The 19,284-nt window shown below is 40.5% G+C and overlaps 1 protein-coding gene and 2 long non-coding RNA genes across 4 annotated transcripts in view; 1 reads left to right on the top strand and 2 right to left on the bottom strand.

Moving 5' to 3' along the window:
• SNX14 (sorting nexin 14) overlaps window positions 1-7,795 on the bottom strand; it is a gene marked incomplete at its 5' end in the record, with an annotated part of 59,429 nt that extends 51,634 nt beyond the window's left edge. For both annotated transcript variants that reach the window (XM_082481859.1, XM_082481860.1), the window contains 4 exons: window positions 6,243-6,321; window positions 6,434-6,510; window positions 7,399-7,519; window positions 7,656-7,795. In XM_082481859.1, the coding sequence (XP_082337985.1) occupies window positions 6,243-6,321; window positions 6,434-6,510; window positions 7,399-7,519; window positions 7,656-7,795 (417 nt within the window). The remainder of the gene's footprint in view (window positions 1-6,242; window positions 6,322-6,433; window positions 6,511-7,398; window positions 7,520-7,655) is intronic.
• Window positions 7,796-8,664: 869 nt separating this feature from the next.
• Window positions 8,665-18,219, top strand: LOC309670770. Its single transcript, XR_014269041.1, has 3 exons — window positions 8,665-9,133; window positions 11,743-11,881; window positions 16,455-18,219. It is a non-coding gene; the product is annotated as an uncharacterized lncRNA (long non-coding RNA).
• Window positions 14,099-16,682, bottom strand: LOC309670771. The gene is made up of 3 exons (XR_014269042.1): window positions 16,594-16,682; window positions 15,178-15,362; window positions 14,099-14,303 (listed from the first exon to the last, which is right to left on the bottom strand). It is a non-coding gene; the product is annotated as an uncharacterized lncRNA (long non-coding RNA).
• Window positions 18,220-19,284: the final 1,065 nt, after the last annotated feature.

Here is a 19,284-nt window from a genome sequence, read left to right as displayed (position 1 = left end):
TGTGCCATATTCTGCAGAAGGAAAGGTTCTACACAACAAGTCACTGTGTTCAAAGAAAAATGTAGAATCTGTTTGAAAGGAAAGCTGAATGTAACAGCTGATATAGAAGTGTCATTTATGAGAATAAGCATTACTCTTCTTACAAGATTTGCTGCTGCACTCATTCACACTGCAAGAATTCAAGACTTGCTAAATTTATACTAGGGCACTACATGCCTCTGCTCTACTCATGATTATAAAAGCAGGCTCAGTAAAATGCACACCACAGCCTTTTTAATTCCTCTCAATTCTTCAGACTTGAGCAGTTGATGAATACTCTTTTTTTGTCTTCACTACTAAGAACATCACCTACTCAAATCTTAACAAGATACTCTGTCTTTTGCAATTGTTCCATTTCAGTGATTTTCCTCCCTTTGTTTTTAAGCATGAAGGAGAAATTTTGTTCCTTCACCCTCTCTCTGAAGGGATGTTTTCCAGTTTGGGATAACTTTAGATGAGTGTTGTGGACCACAAAGTTATCGATGTCTCTTCTCCTACTCCTATGTGCTATAGCAGCAACAGACCTTTAAACTGTAATATGATCATGTGTTGATGGATGGGTAAGCTAAATGGTGCCGCCCCCTCCCCAATCATATTTCCATTAAAAGCAGGGTGGGGGGAGATGACAACAGATGCTTTGCTTCCCAGGCCAGAAAAGATCAAGAAATCCTAGAAAATCTTCTTTGGAAGTTAATCTTCAGACAACAGGAGGGAGATCACATCCAGTTCCAGTCAGCAAACACAGCCCATTGGCCTTAAGAGCAACAGATCAGACTACACCAAATAATTTCCCTGACACCTTCCATAGCATTGCCAGGACATAAACCAATTTACTCCATGGAAAACTCAGTCTCACAGGTATTGCAACTTTATTTTTGTTCATGCAGAGTTTCTAACAAAATAACCCTATTTTAGGGCTCAAACCACAGACTCTTTCAAAAAAGTGCCTTTCAGAAGCAAAGGCCTGCAGAAAAATCCATCTGTTAAAAGATCCCTTGTCTGTTTTCCTCCACTTTTGCTATGCACTTCCCCAACAGAACAATGACAGCAGACTATCTTCCACTTGGAGTGGAAAGTGCACTTGGACAGCCTTCAAGCACAAGGCAGTGTACTCAAAGGGAGTACAATGCACTCTTGAAAGAGTCTTCTTTATCCATAACTACTACTTTGGAACTTACAGCCTATCCATCAGGCATGTGTCACTGCAATTTCAGTTCATGAGCTGCTAACAACTTGGTGGCAATATCTTCACCTACAGTCCAGAGGCTTCTAAAGCTGCTAGAAGAATTGTTTCCAACAGTGAGAGATCTTGTTCTTACTGCTAGCTAAGCCAAACATGCATTGTTCTGAGAATCATCTTCCTGTGGTTATTAAATCAGCAAGGAAAGAAGGAAAGATATGAGACCTGATGACCCATCCCACTCTGTATGAAGACTCCTTGAGATTCATCCCATGTTTCTAGTAACTGACTTCCAGTTGAACCATTTCACAGACTCGCTAGTGTTTCTCTTGTTATCTCCTGCTTCCCACAGCCACACTGTAAGGGGGGGTCCTTTATGGTAATGATTCCACAGGACAATGCTGTGCAGATAATCCCACTAGCCAATGACCCAGAGGCATTGCGCACAGAGACAGACAACTAACTCAAAATACACTTGAAGTCCCAATATCAGCAGTCAAGACCTGTTCTACTAGAACTCAAGTCCTCTATATGGCCTTAATAAAAAATGCCTAGATCCTGGACACACAGAAAGCAGTCCCTATTTGCACATGTACTAAACACATGGCATGGCAGAGGCAGTGATGTATGATGCTCCATTGCACCAAAGTGCTGTACTGAACTAAAGAGAGGGCCACGGTGTGAAATCATCCATACTACAAAATCCAAGCACTCAAGCAGTAATAGGCAGCTGACTGCCAGTAACTGGAGTTCAAGGTGTGCAGTCCACACAGTTTTCTCATGAACGTTATGAGCCTGGAGACTGTATCAGTGCAATTCTGTAAGTCAGAAAAAAACCTGTCACATCATCCACTGCACTTTCATAAAGCACTAGGAAAGCAAGACGTGTACCCACTTCCATTCTAGCAAGCCCAACAATATTATTCAGGCTCAATTGCTCACACTATACACACATGCCAAGAGTAGACAGGACATCTCAAAGAATGACAGCGAATGACAAGCAGTTTCCTTTTCTGTGAAGTAATATTCTCCCTTTTTAAATACAAATGATGAGTCATTTCATTTAAAGCCTACCTATTTTTCAAGCATTTTACAAAATGACTGGTTCTACTACATGTGAGCAGTTTTGAATTGAAAAGAGACTGTAAGTGTAAAACCAACTGCAGCAGGTAGCAATATTAGCAGCAGCTGAAGAAAAAACAAAGGGAGATTATTTTCTAGCATGCACTGCAACACTGCAAGCCAGTCAGTTTATTGCTGCTGAGACAAGCTTTCTGTGGACTGCCATAGAACAGACCCCAGTTGTCAGGAGCAGGAACTGTAGAGCTGAGTGATGAACGACTCAGTAGCAGGTCAGAATTACCAGGCCCAATCAGATTGGAAGGGAGCAAGGATTTGTAAACCACAAAGACAATTTGAAAAGCCTTAGAAGACGGTACAACTAGATATCTGAGACCACTTCCTGAGGGCAGAACAAGCAATTCCCGGTGAGAAAGGAGGCACGCCACTCTGCTGCTACAAGAGTTCAGGGCTGGCAAGGAGCACGTTCAGACAATAACTGATTTCTTGTCATGCATTAAGGGGGAAAAGGGGAAAAGAGATAAAATTCCAGTCCCGTAATCAAGTCAAGAACCTGAGAATTTACAAATTAAGGAAAAATTTGTGAGATCAACAGACAGCACCTTGATTCATTAAGGCACTTCTTTCATGATGCTGATGAAGAGTAGCTGAGCAGCTTTCCAAAGATTTGACTTGCAATCAACCCTCACATAACAAAAATGAGATTGTGGGGAAAGAGCTGAGTTCATTAACTGAATAATAGAATTAAATTCTCCTTTATACAATCTGTAACACCTGAAATTATACAGAACATAAAACTGACCAACAGATACCACATCCTAATTCAAAAAGAAAGAAAACACTGGGGAAACTAACGTAAAACACAATGGATTAGAAACTGGAAACAAAATTATACATAGGTCACTGCACTATTTTCATGCACGATATAGCCCAAACTATCAAATATTGATAGAGGTATGGTTGAGGTGGTTTAGAGTTCAACTATAATAATAAACATAAATGAAGGGGGAAGGTCAGTCCAAGCACAGTTTTTTCTTACTGTTCTAAACCATGTACAACAGCTAGGTAACCAAAACAAGGCTGCAAAAGATTGAGAATTACCAAAGTGAGACAAACTGTCATCGCAACCCAAGAGAGAAAAATCCATACTTGTGAGAAAAACTTGAATTTCTTCTGATTTGAGTGTGCATTAAATTATACTGTAAGCACTTGAAAACACAAACTTAAAGACTATACAGGTGATCCAAATTAGAAGCATTTGGAAATGAGAAGATCACCAAAATTCTTTAACTTGCAAAGGAAGAACCAGAAAAACGAATCCAGAATAAAAACATCCCAGAATTATTCCAAATATTTGAAGAATCTCCTTTGCAGAAGCAGGCTGCACTCTGCACTCCTTTAGACTCTCATTAATCTTAATTCAGTTCTCACTGTATCAGCTTCCCTCTAATGTATGACTAACCCACAAAAAAAAGTAAGAGCAGTCTCTCCTTCCGACCCTAAGCAGGCAACCCGATTCCAGGCATCATTACATGCTGCATCCCCAGAGCAGATGATCCAGAGGAATACGGTGTGGGCAGAACCCCTGCTACCCTTTTAACCAGTATGGAAGAGTCGCAATGAGGAACGACACAGTGAGATTTCTCATTTCAAACAGTATCCTACAGAGGTGAAAACAGTGGCTCAAACAGACTGCTTGTTTGGGTCCATCAAAGATGATGACCCTGGCTCAGGGGTCTGGTACTTCCCTCTAATTAAGCACCCAAAGCCACGTCTACACTGCTAAATAAAGCAGGGCCAGGGACACGTCACTGAAGTAAAAAGAGACAGCAAAGAAAAGTCCACACCACTTTGGTAAAAGCAGAGCTACAGCAACAGCAATCAAATACAAAATGCCAATGCGTAGAAGCACGTTTTAAAGATCAGCCTTCAAAGATAACTATGGTATCTACTTGCATCTCTTATGAATAACAAACTGCAAAGAAATTTTTTTAGCACTAAATTCCCATTGAAGCTAAACAGGTAAATTTTCTGCTCTTCAGCATTTACCACATCCTTTGGTAAATTGACACAGCTATTTGCAACCGAAAATTCTAAAAATATTACATGCAAAGAAGCATTTATTTTAAATTCCATTATTAAAACAAATGGTTTTAAAAATAAACGTATTAAAATGGCATTCAGCAATATTGTTATTTTAATAAACTTGAGCCCAAACTTATTTTTAAAAAATTATTAGATTAAGTAGTTGTTTTAAAACCATAAACTTTTGCTTCTGGAATTGCAGAGGAAGTCACTACATTAAACCAAAGGAAGCCAACAAGTTGTTATCTGTGTTTTTTTAAAAACATTTCTCAACTGTCCACCCCTCCCTTCCCTTAAGGTTTTCATTCTTTTTGGTACTCTTGCTGTGGGCCATGCCGTGGACACCATCATACACAGCTGAACAAGCTTATACCACAAATGCATGCAGCTTTGACTTCATACACCATATTGTTAATTGCGAGAGCTGACAGGCAAAAATCTTCTCAGTTCTGACATGCCAGTTGTTCATCCTCCTATCACAGAACTCCAAAGCTGGAATTCTAAATAAGTGCAGATTAAGCTACATATGCACTTGCATATTGTCCTAGCTTTAAAAAAAGGACAAAAGATTATCTATTTAGCTGCAAATGTATTTCATCAATTACTAATCAAGAAAAAAAAACATCAGATCCAAAGAAAAATTGCCCTTCAGATAGCTCTGTTTAAAGAGAAAAGAACAACACAAAATACCTGATTTACAGTCTTGTTAATAAACAGGTATTTATGCTGTTAATCTGCTAACAGATTTTGTTACAGCTTTGTGTACAGGTTTGAGTGACACAAGATTAATTTATCTTTCAATAATTTTCCTTTTCAGTAAGGTCTCTTCTAATGCTTGGAAAGACTGCATTTTTAGAAGACTCTAGTATCTGAATTTGTGAAAATATTTACTTTATAGCCAGCTATGGTATGCAGGTTTCAAGGTCTCAGTGGTTTTGAGCTCACAAGGTGCAGGGACGAGGAGGAGCGAGACCTGGGCATTTGACCCAAGCTGGCCAACAGGATTATTTCATACCATAAACATCACATTCAATATAAATTATAAAGTTTGCTGAGGATTTCTCTCTCTCCCTTGATGGCTGCCACCCAGAAAACTTCTTGGCCCAGTGTCAGACCCCTGAGGCCTTCCCTTCCTCCCAAAGCCGTAGCACTCGCTGTGTCCGACACTTGCTGTCCACTACTGGGAGTGCAGAGCTTCCTACTGATAGAACTGGCTGAGTATAATCTTTGTATATTTCACACTGGTATTGGGATCAATATTGGTTCTTTAGTGTTATTAATGTTAATTATTTAGTCTTATTCTATTAAATCTGTTTATATTTCAACCCCTGGGTTTCCTTGGTTTTTTTCCCCCGACTCCCCTTCCTGGGTGGGGAGGGGTCATCGACTGATAGACTAATTGCCTAAATGACAATAAATTGTTGTGGCTTCTTCAAACCATAACACTTTGTCTGATGATTTTAAATAGCTACGATCACATTATCATCTTCATTACAGAAATCTTGTAGCTGGCGAAAATCATCTCTTAACCTTCACTTCAACAAACTAAGCAGGCTGAAATCCTTAACTTTTCAAGAATCGGGCATGTTCAATTATAACTGTTCTTTCCTACATACTTCCCAATTTACATAGAAGTTTTTTCTATGTTCTAGGCACACTACTACAGGAACAGTCACACCTGTGCTAACCAGTAGGCCTCTCTGCTCTCAGCATATATTCTTTTGATTCTTTACAGGAACAAGTTAATGTACGCAGGAAGTACACCTGAACTATCTACTGAACCAGAAGTAATAAGTACGAGATCTGTAATGAAAACTCGCTGAATTTCAAGGTACTAAAGAAAGGAAGCAGCAATTACCTCCGAGAGTGATGCATCCACCTTGGAAGACACTTTCAGATCCAGCCATGGCTGATAGTTTTCCAGAAGCAAAGTAGGTCTGCAGGAGAGCATGAAAAAGTTGATGTAACAATATTTAACTGCAAGTTTCCTACTGCTATGGGCAAAATATAAGAAATACTAAGCTTACCAGTGCCACATATTTAATTTACCTGTGCCTCTTGCATTTGACCTTGCCACATACAGCACAACTGTGACCATGGGGAAATAGCTCCGGCAATTCTAATTGCTAAGAGAAGATATTTGGACAAGTTTACATTCTTCAAAATGATGACTTTCTTAATATACTGATACATTCGTGAATTTTCTTTTAGAGTATACAATTACAGAGAAACGAACAGCATAGAGACAAAGTTGTTCACCCAGGAACAGGGAGAATCAGAAAAACAAGATAACAAGGCATGGTATGAGAAATAACTGAACCAAACAGAAAAATCACTTCCACTAAAACAAAGCTTGAGGGGATAGATACAATTTCACATATCCAGTCATCTCCCTGTACATCAGTTGGTCTAATAAGCGACCAGCTGGTTTCTCTACAAAACTTGCCTTATTCATAGCCTTGAACTATTGCTACTATAATATTTTTAGTTCTATGAAACTCTACATTAAGCCATTTTAAGTTAGAAAACAGAAATTTCCTTTGGGAATGTTTTTTTTCTTTGAAATGCAGTACCACTTAAAGAAGTTTGACTACAATCAATAAAGATGACTTAAAACCGGCTTGCCAGTTCAAAGGAAGAGCATCTTTAGAAAAGAAAACGCCCTAGTAAAAGAGAATACAACTACATAATTTGCCAACTATTTGCTACTCAAATAGTAAAAGTGAAAAAATGAGTGAAACAGAAAATAACATCCACGATCATTCCCAACAACTGCCTTTACAGCCACATGTAGATTTGATGGAACCACGCAGAAAGGTATAAAATCATAGTTTGAAGAATCCAAAGTCTTGATAACTGCATATTTGCTACAAAACATCTATTGGTTGGTGGGTATGAGCTGTATTGATGTGTAGCATTTCTGAAAGTAGCTAAAAATCACACGAGAATTGCTACCTGATATAAATTTTCACTAAATTTAAAGAAAGCACAAGAGCGTTAATAGATGTATTTACCTTGGGTTTATATTTTATTGTAAAAAGAATATTGGGCAAGAGGGAATCTGGTCCCAACGAACAGTAGAAGGTGACGACACCAGCCACAAACGACCAGAAGATCATTAAAACGTGAAGATACCTTACAAACAAGCAGGAAGGAAATATTACTGCATGACAAGGTACCAGTGCTACGCTAGGCCGGGCCGGGCCGAGCCGAGCCCGGCCCGGCTCCCCCGCCCCGCCCCTGCCCTCCCGGCCGGGCCGGGCCCGGTTACCGGTTGAGGAGGAGGGTGGCGGCGCCCAGCCCCAGGAGGAGGCAGCAGAAGAGGGGGTACTGCCGGCAGGTCTCCCGCAGCACCTCGGCGCCCCGTAGCCGCTGCCGCAGCCGCTGCCCGGCCGCCCGCAGCCAGCTCATGGCCGCCGCTGCCCCGCGGCGGGCCGGGCGGGCCGAGCCGCTTCCGGTGCCGGCGGCACGTGACGGGGTGGAGGCGGGGACGGGCACACACGTGACGGCGGCCCCGGCGCCAGGCGGCGGCCATGTTGTTGGAGGGGGGCGGCCCGACGTGGCGGCGGCGGTGGGAGGTGGGTGAGGCGCCGCGGCCCCGCGGGCCAAGAGCGCGGTGCGGCTGCCGGGCCGGGTGCTCCCGCCCCTCACCCCCCCCCCACCCCCGCAGCTCGGGGGGAAGCTGTCAGCGCTGAAGCGGCCGGGCCGGGGGTGGGTGTCCCTGAGGCGTGCGGGAGGCTCAGACTTGCGGGGGGGGGGGTGGTGGTGTGGGGCGGGCCTGGGGCCATGGCGGTAGCTGTCGGGGAGAAGCGGCGGCAAGGCCGGCTGCGAGGGGGAAAGGGGGAGCGGAGGAGGAAGGAGCTGCCAAGCCGGGTGAGCCTGGTCGGCCTTCGGCTCCCGGAGGGATGCCGCCAGCAGCCCGCCGGTGAGGCAACTCGGGTGGCATTTCGCGCTCTGCCGTGTAACACGCTGTGCTCAGCCCTGTAAATAGAAGATCTCTGATGACAGAAAGCTTACCTAGTTATAAATACTGAGGTTCTGGACAACAGGGGCTCCCAGCACCGAGCAGCCAGAAACCGCTACATCTGATTAAATGCGCTATATTTAGATGATGACTGAACTAAATCATGTAGTGACTGGGACACTAAAACCATATAAACACCACTCAAAACTGCGTAATTGCTTGTGAAGAAAAGGAACAGGGTAGGAAATGTAACACAGCTCTCATTAACATCAGCAAGTATACAAGGTTAAGACACTGTGAATATAGTAATCCTGGAACGTAGTTTATTGCTAGTGAGAACAATTTAAAGCCAACTTTACATGAATAACTGCCTTCATGTACAGTGTAAGTCACGAGCTTTCAAACTGTTTGAATGCTTTCAGCAACTCTGTAGTTAGTCTTAGGAAGCTCAAAGTTATGTTAATATGACAGTACTGGCTATGGGAAGATTAGTTCAATGGACAAAATAAAAATGCTTAAACAATTTACGGGAAATCTTACTGCTAGAGGTGCTTCTGCATTGCCAATATAAAAAAAGACCTGCTCAAAAAGTGCCTGCTTTTATTTTTGAGTTTTGAGAAGATGCTGTTGCCTTTTATATTCATTTGCACTAGCCCGACACAGGCATATTTGGTCAAAAGGCATGTGAGTGCCTATGAAATACTTCTGTTCAGAAGACTCGTGTTTACAAATCTTCAGTGAAAACCCCACAACAACGCTGTTAAGGAAAAGTCAGTATTTAGAAGGTGAGTTGATATCTAGAAATCAAAAGCTGAAAATAGCTTTCAGAATCTTTGCTCAGATGTTTTGTCATTTTATGCAACACTTCCCTTGACCTCTAGAGCAGGTGCAATGCTGCAGTTTGACTTCAGTATGTTGACCTTTCTCAGACAGCTTGGCAAAAGCCCAGGGTCAGCTTGAATTTCTTTAAGAGCGTCTGCACAGTATTATTTCATGTCAGTCCACATGTTTTCTATTAGGAAAAAAAAAATGAACAAATAAGGTGCATACACACAGCAAATCTCCATTCAGTCTATTTAGAGGAAATTAATTTTCCTTAGATTTATTTTTGTTGTTACCGGGTTTACTTTATCCTCAGCTTTCCTGCTTGTGATTTTTGGTCATTTATTTTGCAGTGGTTTTAGTAAGAAATAACTTTTTAAAAAAAAGTAATTCTTAAAATATTTCAATTAGGTGTCACAGCATCACATATCTGTAACGTAGGAAGTGACTTGCACAGCAAACCACCAGGAACAGAAGTCAAACTTCTGCTTCCATTTGTGTTTTCTACTCTGGGTAAAAGTTTCTTTAAATTTGTAGCTACCCTGTTTAGGGTTATGTTTATTTAGTGTAAAATTGCCACATTCACATTTGGTACTAATTATACCTTATCATCTGAGCGGTTGTGCAGTTTCCTTGAATTCACAGACTTTACATCTGCTGGGCAGACACTACACCAACCTGCTTTATCCCACCTGGCCCTGCCAGAGACAGCAGTGTTAGCATTGCCCATCGCCCTCTGTAACCCTTGCTCCTATGACTACTCATACTAAGCAGGTGTTCTGCTACACTGGAACACAGAGCTGAGGTTTGTTTTCCAAGAAAATAAAAGTATGGAAGAACAAAAGTGAAATATTAACAACAAGAAGCTTTTCAAAATTCCATTGAATTTATGTGAAGACTTAAGACCTTTTCCATTCCCCAGGAATAGCAAGTCTTTCTCTCGTCACATAAGTTCTTAAGAAGATTGTCTGGTTAACTGGAGAACTCAAGGGGAAAATGTGCATCTGGAGATGGCCTCTGAAGCACTGTGGCCAGGACTCAGTTATTCTGGAAAGCTAGATTTTAATATTTAAAATGTAAAAGGATCTTTCACTTATCATACAAGTCTTCTTATGGAGCCAGTTCCCCATACTTTTTTTTTTTTTAATAGCAACAGAAGATAGCATATTCTAGCATTCAAAAAATATATTAGTGTAGATTTTCAAAATAACTTAAAACATAAAGCTACATCTGTTGGCTGAATAGTATCAGTTATAAGGCTGAGATTCTATTTACCAAAGTGCTTTTTTTTTTAGCTTAAAAAAAAAAAAAAACTTGCTTGTTTTAATAAACCAGGCAGTGAACCATAATACACAGATTCTCACCAGCTGACTGCATTTAATATACTCTGCAAGTCTGCTCTTGCTTTTTTCAAGGCATTACATATTTATCTTTTTCAAGGCTACAGTTGTCCTTGCTAACTTACATAATGTAATCCTTCATATTTACCCAACGAAGAATTACTTTTCTTTTATAAATTATTCCCCACGAGTCCCTGATCATCTAGGGATGACCTAGAAGTTTAAAGGTTAATAAGAAGCCACCCATGTAACTTCAGCCATTTAGCAGAAAACTTAAGAGAACATTTATTTTAAGTATTTAGCAAATAGCTGAGCTTAAATAAAAAAGTGAATCTGAAATTGGTGACTCAGATCCCAAGAAAACAAAGCTTTAGTAGGCACTTCAGACTTGACTTTTAAGTTCAAAACTTAAAGGGCATCCATCAACAGTTACTGGTTGCAGTCTGTGAGATAATTCTTTTGTATGCAAAAAAACCCTAAGGTGAAAACTGACATTTAGTTGTGCTTCTTTACTTTTCTGTATTAAAGGAACACTGAAACTTTGATGGAGAGTAGGGGCTGACTATTTGATACACATTTCTCGTTTGGTTTGGGTAGGAGGATAATTATTAGCACTTAGGCAAACAAAATTAGCTTTACTGTTATAAATAGTCACATTCGTTTGTCTGTTAGTGAGTTAATAAACTGCTAATAGATTTATGACATTTGGGAGTCAGCTCCCTGCACCACCCACACAGACCCATGCTTCTCAGCTGTATGGGAACACGTGCTTCCAGTGGTTGGTGTGGGTTCTTAAACTTGCTTCCTTACAGACCATATGTTGACCCTCATTATAGTAAGACAAAAGCAAACTGGATGGGGAAATGATAACCCAGGTCCAAAAGCAGATGCTGGATACAGTGACAGGGGCTTTGGATTCCCAGATAAAATCCCACACAAGTTGTCTTCTACAAGAATGGGGGAGCTCAGCCGCTCCAGAAGAGTAAGGAGCAAAATGGCAGGTGGTAGGGAGAAATTCTTTTTAAAATAATGGGCAACGTAATTCTCAAAAGATTACTGTCTCCACAATTGCAGGAGAATGAACTGCCAACTGAAATTACACAGATTTAAAAATTTTGTTGTTTGTTTAGGAACAAATTCATCAGGCAATTGAAGTTGAAGGGGAGGGGCTAAGGGGTTTCAGTTATAACAGACCACTCAAAATTCATCATTACTTTTTTTTTTTTTTTAAGAGAGACTGTAAAATACAATTCAATTAGAAGACCTGAAAATACCTACCAGGCTGTGCTCAGGACTGAAGCCATGAAGTCACTGACTGGCACCACACAAAACAAACACTTGCAGGGGAAAAAAGGCAGGGAGACTGTTCAGGTAAGGAAATTCAAGTAAAAGAACCCACTTCAAGAGAGACAGTTTCCAGAGGGTCAGTTGTATACCCAACAGAAACGGTGCCAGGCAGAGAGGTGCTGAGTGCTGAACGTGTTCCACTTTCACTGGGACAAGCAAGGTCCATTTGGAAAAATGTACCATTGAGAAGGGTTGGGGGGGGGGGGGGGCAATGTGCTAGAGGCAGTTTTGCCTTGAGGAACTTGTAACTCTCAAGGAGAAAGTAAAATGGGTCAGAGCAACACTAATATATATACACAGAGCTTTTCCTCAAATTGTTTACATGAAAAGAATTTTTCTGAATACATTCTTTTACAGACTAGATACTGGAGAGAATTTAGATATTAGAGATGAAAATAATTTGTCCTGTCATAAAGTAAGTTTATGGGACATTAAAGAATAAGGATATAGAGCAGAAAGTTGCAAGGCGGGTGTAGAAGTTGACAACAGACAGTAAGAAATAGAGGCCTGCAAAATGAAAAACAAATCCAAAACCCGAACCCAACCAACCACAAACCAGCAAAAAACACCATTAAGGAACATGCATTAAGAGAGGCACTAGGCCTATACAGGAGACATTGGAAAAATGTTTAAAGCAGCGAATATTTGGTTTGTGGCAACATTTGGCAAAGGTATAGTTATGGAAATTTTGTATTAGTTTACCTGAACAAAAGATAAGTTCTCTGGATATGCACCTTTAACTAGTATTAAGTGAGGTAGCTGAATTGGTACATGCAGGGGGAAGATCTAGAAAACATTCCTTCCAAAAACCTAGACTGGCAGGGGGGAAGGGGGCAGCAAGAGAGAGATATTGAGGGATGTTAAGAATTTGTAAGAAAAAGTTTGTCAAATATATGAGCTGTACCAATGCAAATAGTTAAAACAATGCCATAGCACTTACTTAAGAGCTCAGTCTAAATGAAAATTAAGCTGTTTACTTACAATGGGGATAATGAAAACCCTGCCCCGGATACACACTTTGTGAAAACAGCTGTGTCAGGTCCTGAAGGGAGCTTTCACTGACCAACTTTGAGGTCAACGGGGGAAATTTTCAAGTAGGGGTTTGAGAAGGAACTTAAGCCATGTTCCCTTGATTCAGCTCAATTAAAAACTATCAAGAAACTCCTTGTAAGATGACCTGTGTTTCTGTTAAAACATTGCCAAGTGGTGAAGCACCTATGCCTCATAACTATGATGAGACCTGGAGAATTTAAACCTAGTCTAAGTTTTTCATTGCAGATACTTTGATGGATTTGTAGAACAGCTGTATAGGATCAGCAAAGGTTCAACTAGATGAGCATCCTGTTTGTGATGATGGCCATCAGGAGATACATACCTAGGAAAAAGCTGTAAAATCATAGCAAGAATATAATACTACTTTCCTGGAACATTCTTTTACTCTGATTTGCAATCTTGGCAATATCCTGAGAAAGAAATTTTTTTCCTAAGTGGCTTTCTGAACAGCCATGAACTTTTAACATCCACAAAAATCATGCAGCAATGAGTTCCACCGCTTATTTATGCTTGTGTGAGTGAAGATACAGCTCTCCAAACATTCATGTGTTCTATTTAGTACTTTGGAAAAAGAGATGGTGAAACGTCATTCCCTACTCAGCATAATTGCTGCTTATCATTTTATCAAAATACTCTTGACCACCTGAGCAAACTGTTTTCCAAAATGAAGATTCCTGCCCTGATGAATCGTTCTTAAATTGAGAGCACTTTTGTACCTTTTATCTTTTTTTGCTCTCCCTGTCCTTTTCCAATTTTATCATGTCCTCTGCTTTGTAGTGCTGGAGTAGGGACAGGCTGCAACAGGGGAACAAAACTGTTCAAGAGAAAAGCATTCAAATTTATTTTTATTCATAGAACTCGTACCTTCTTAAATCGTTCCTTTTGCCACACTTGCACAATCACGGAATGGTCAGGGTTGGAAGGGACCGCTAGAGATCATCTAGTCCAACCCCCCTGCAAGAGCAGGCTCCCCTACTGCAGGTTGCACAGGACGGCATCCACTTCAGTGCATTTTAACATTTTAGCCTATGAAGATTCATTTTTTTTCCTTCATTTGGCCATAACTCGTTTTTGGTGGATTCTTTTTTTCCATTCTAGGAGCAAGACAGTGAAAAAAATTCCTGACCTAAAGTCTTCACATACTTAGGAAGTTCTAATCAACACACAAACTTGTCAAAAGTGGGGAAAAGCATAATTATAACTACAGGTTGCTGTTTAAGCCAGTTTGTATCAGAGAAAGTTTTCTACTGATACTAACAAGTTCATTATATCTGCTGATAATGATCATGTAAGCCCAGATGTAGTGATGAGATCTGGAGGGATTTTTTGGTGACTGGCGAGCTGGTATCCTGAAGGCCGTTGCTTTAGCTTCAGTGGATGCAGCTGTAAATGCCTGAAGTGTTTTTGCCAGGTCAGAATTCCACAGAGATATTTTTAGTTCGAGCAACCAGTTTCTCCAACAACATGAAGTATGTAAAAGCAGTATAGGGTAAAAGTTAAGCAACATTAATTATCACTCTCAAAAAGTTATTTGTAATTCAGTTGTCTTTCATCAGGTACTGTACAGGAATTGCTACAGAACCAGTTGTATAACCAGGATATTGTTTTACCATTTGCTGGCCGAGGATGTATGCAATGAATTTGACATTCTCCTCCATTTAAATGATGTACAGCAAAAACTGAAGCATTTTCAGAACAGTGAAAGAGATAATAAAAAGCCATAGGACATAAATATTGTTTCCCTGGCAAGAATATTGAATATATGACTAAAGCAAGAAAAATCTGATCTATGTTAACAGGTGGAATGCACAAGATTATAATATGAAAGTGCCTGAACAGAGGACTACTCATCCTCATATTCAAGGATGAGTTTTGAGGCTTTCTGAAAACAACTTTTTGAAGTGCATGGACAGTTTGCCTGTATTACTTATTTTGTGGTATAACCTGAGCATATAGCTCCATGGTAAAGCTCCACTACAAAAGAAATATGATGGTTTTAATAAGAGAATTTAGTAAGTGAGGATCAGTACCAAGCTCTGCAAGGCCAGGCTTTTTTACAGCTCATAGGTGATCAATGATATCTTTATCAGACAGCTGCCCAAGTTCCTGAAGGTACACAAACACCAACCCTCCCCCCCCACCGAAAGCGCCAGCATTTTTAATAGAAAAGTGGTGTATTATTAGATACCACTTCACCTCTAGCACTAGCATTAATGGCGCTTCTGTAGAATCAGACAATCCCTCCACGGTCCTATCAGCAGACATACCTTGGCAGGACAGAAAGCCATGGTCTCTCTTCCAGAGCAGTGGAACAGTTACTTGCGATTCCTCCAGATGTTCTGCAAATGCAGTTCCTGGTTATGGTGCACACTGGTCACTTGCACGGTAGTTTTCCCTAAAGTGTCCTTTGGGGAGGGACAGGGCATGCTTAGGCAGGTAAGAGGACTTTGAGCTGTTTGGAAAAGGGACAAATTGTGAAATCAAGGAACAAGGACTATTTGGAAGACCTAGGTAATTTCTGCAAAACTCCATTACTTCAGGTTTTGCTTTTGATTTTTATTTTCTGTTTTATTTAAGTAACTAGTATTCTACCTAGGAAAGGCACTGGAGCTACTAGGGTATGAGACTGTATGGGGGGGGACTATTATTAACACTCAATATTATTCTAAAACTTCCTAAACCAATTTGTGATTTGTGACTGAATGACTTGTTACTCTGTAAGCTACCTGGCTTATCTTTGTTGTTCTACATAAGTACAAAAGAAACAGTTTAAAGTGCTATGCATGAAGTTTTGTCTCTTTCAGACACATTTTAAAGTATATATTAATAAAGGGGCATTTTAATATGAAAATCAGCTCACCATCTTTCATATCAAACTGTAAGGAACAACATTTTCTTCCCTTTAAGAAGCTAATCTTGAGTCTGGGGTATTCTCTGTACGTCCAGTTTGTAGTATATTTTTCCCCCCTCAGGAGTTACATGTGAAGATTGAGGTCTCTGAGATTTCAACAGATGCACCTAAGACAGCTCATACCACCACACATGGAAAACTGTGAGGCCTCAGATAGACCTCAGGTTGGGGTCAGTGCAGTTCAGATGCAAGAACAAATAAATAATTTTTTTTTCCATGAGAAAGTAGATTTTGCTTCAAACAGGAACAAAATGGAGAAAGGATTCTGTAATATCATCCAGGTTCCTAGCAGCCCATATGAGTCTCATAACCATAATTTATCTAGGATATGTAGCAAGTTCTTCACTGATCACCATTCAGTTTGGATAAATTATAGATCAAGTACTAACCTATCACCATATTGTGGTGTATCATCCACATCCAGTGTGTTTCAGGGATATATTATGGTCAGAAAACTTTGAATACCAGTCAGTCTCGATGCTGAAAAGCCCATATTATCTGGTGTTCTCCAGGACCACAATGGGGGATACCAATGCCCAGCTGTGCTCCCCTCTCCATTTTCCCCTTCAGTTGTTTGATAGAGCTGGAGAAGTCAAGCTACCTATACAGTAATGACTCTCTTCTTCCCTGAAGCCCAAGGGCAATAGCTAAAAGCCAGCAGAAGAAAGTAACAAAAATGAAATTGTGGATTATCTGGAGGAGCAGTTTCGGCAGTGAGGAGACACGGAGTTAGTGCATTTAGTCCAAGGCGTCTTAGATCAAAGCTGCTCACCTGATTTTCACCAAGAACTAAGAACATGCACCAATCGCCATTGGATGCTCACTTCACATTACTTCTACAGTCAGGAACGTTCCCATCTCCCATCGAGTCTTCAGAAACACCGCTCACCATGCTCACCTGCAGAGAAAATGACAACTTTTCCCCACTGAAAGCTGTCTACGAAAACAAATGCTTCTGTATATCCCGAGTGCTGATGAACAAGATACAAAGCCTTACCTATACCTGATCCTCTTTTAACTCGGTAAGGAGAGACCAACCTGGCAAACTAAAATTTGGCAAGCGTATTCTACCTTACCACATTCCTTCTTCAGCCTTCTCCTACCTTATCAACTGATACAGGCTTTTGCATTTCAGAGCCTTAGAAAAAAATTCCTTTTGTTCATTAAGTCTATTTTTTTTCATATTGACACGTAAGCTCTAGCCTGGACTTGAGGAAACTGAACATCTTCACTTCAGACAAAGTTTTAACAACTTTCATACTGGCTCTTAACGCCTTCTTATCTCTTGAGGTCCCAGATGTCTGTTTCCAAGCACCTTGTAAGCACCTTCGTTTCCAAGCACATGAAGACCACCACCTCCAGTGCAGAACATGCCTGTTTGGGCTATCTGCACCACCAGGTCCTTTAATGAAGAGTCCTTCCCTGGTCCCAAGAAACCATCAGCCACTTCCCTCTCTCAAGATGCTGGGCTTGTATTGCACACTTTTCCAGAAAAAACACAACTCCATACAAGAAGCTGGTGTACTCGGGAGCTCTTTGGGCCCATCCTGAATTTGAAACCTGCAAAGGGGCTGCTGAGTTGGCATTGGTTCACCCCAGCTTTACAAACAGAACACCTATTCTCACTTTGTCACCTGCATTAAGAGACATTCAAATCAAGACTCTGCATGCAAGCTTTGCTATGAACACCACGTTCCTTCAAGCATCACTGAATTAGAACGCATCATCAGGCCCTATTAGTAACAGTTTCTCTCATTTCCCTAATTTTGTTCACCCTTTAAAGGACTGTTAAGCGCAGTGAGCGGGAAACATGTTATACCAGTAAGAAATGGAAGAACTCCTCACCTACACTGAAAAAGTCCATCTTTGGAACATGTATATCAGATATTAAAGACTGACTCTTGCTTCCCTGGGGTAAGACTATCAGTTCATCACTTCAAAACAGCAGGTTTACAAACTGCAGCTCTAGGATATCACTCACCTCTCTGAACAGGACATTTGAAACAGCAGCATTAGCCATTGTAACATGTTTGTTTTTTTTCAAGCTTTTTTTATATTTTGCTGTGTTCAAAACCTCCTCCCTTACAGGGATGCTTCCAGAGAAACTATTTTCTTCTGAATTTCTACCAAGATAAAAAGCAGCCCTGAGGATTATGGCAGCAGGGACAAGTTCTTCTTACCTTTTGACCTGTAATCCAAGGACCCTGTATCTGTTTTCAACCTGATGTTTGAATCTGGGCAAGATCCATCAACTGACATTCCCTTCACATCACGCTGTGGCTGCTAGATGGTGCCTGGCTTAGAGTGTGTCTACCTTGCACAGGAAAAGGATAGACTGATTAATAACAGGAAAGATCCTACAAAGCTGTAACACACCTAATAAAGTGTTGCTCTATGGTGTGGTTTGCCAGGTTATTTTGCCCGGCTAGTTTACCTTTAACCCTAAACGACAAACTTGCCAGTAGTGTAGTTCAGGCACATTTAATGGCCATCTCGTGCCCACAGGTAGACTGTTTCTTTTCACAACTGTTCCATCACCTTACGTTTTCTCAGGGAGCAAACAAGAATATGCTTTGTTAAGAACTTTCCAAAGTGGGGAGTGTTTGTGATTCTATCACTCCTAGATCAACCTTTTAAATACAAGAAAAATATACTCCTTCGTATTCCAGAGGACCTTCCTTGGTTGTCATCACTGCTTTAGAAAAAACAAAGGTATTTACTCAAGACCCTGTAAGTTTTCTCTTTCGAGGGATGCTTTTTGCTCTTCAAGATGTCCAAGTCAAAACACATCTGTTCTAAGTTGAACATTAAAAACAATTTTAGTTTATTTGTGAAACCTGAGCTCTCTCTACAACATTTTTAACATGACTGATGCAGAATTTCCAAGATTATCACATTTATCTCCCTTGCCCCATATCTAAGAATTCAACACCTATCACCTATTTAACCTGCATGCTCTTGGGAAGTGTTGCATATTGCAGTTCTTTCCTAAACACCTTTCAGAGACAGGGGGGTGGGCGTTGCTGTGGGGTTTTTTTTGGTTTGTTGTGGTTTTTTTCCCCCAACGGATGCATTTTTGCTAGATACAGGGATTCTAGGATAGACTGAGTATCTGTTTAACAGCAGGGCTTTCTTCACAAAGTAAAAAAAAATTTTTTTTTTTTTACTTTCTTCACAAAGTAAAAAAATTACCATGATTCTAAAATACATGCCTCAATTTCTGGGCTCTAACTACACCCAGACATCTGATCTGATAACTAGAATTGCTAAGTTAATATGTCCTTGTATCTTTAATTGCATACAGAAATCGAACCTTAATGTTTTCATCTTCATGTAGTAAAGTAGAAAAAGGTTGCTTCAGGACTTAGAAACTTAAGAGGTACTTAAAACACATTATGCATGACTGTCTATTGTTCTTCCAGACTACAAAAATCAAAATGGATCATCATCTACCTGCAGCTGT

This window comes from Vanellus vanellus, assembly GCF_965231255.1.
Source record: "Vanellus vanellus genome assembly, chromosome: 3".
Lineage (NCBI taxonomy): Eukaryota > Metazoa > Chordata > Aves > Charadriiformes > Charadriidae > Vanellus > Vanellus vanellus.
The sequence above is the reverse complement of the archived record's forward strand: the minus strand, read 5'-3'. Positions and strand labels throughout refer to the sequence as shown.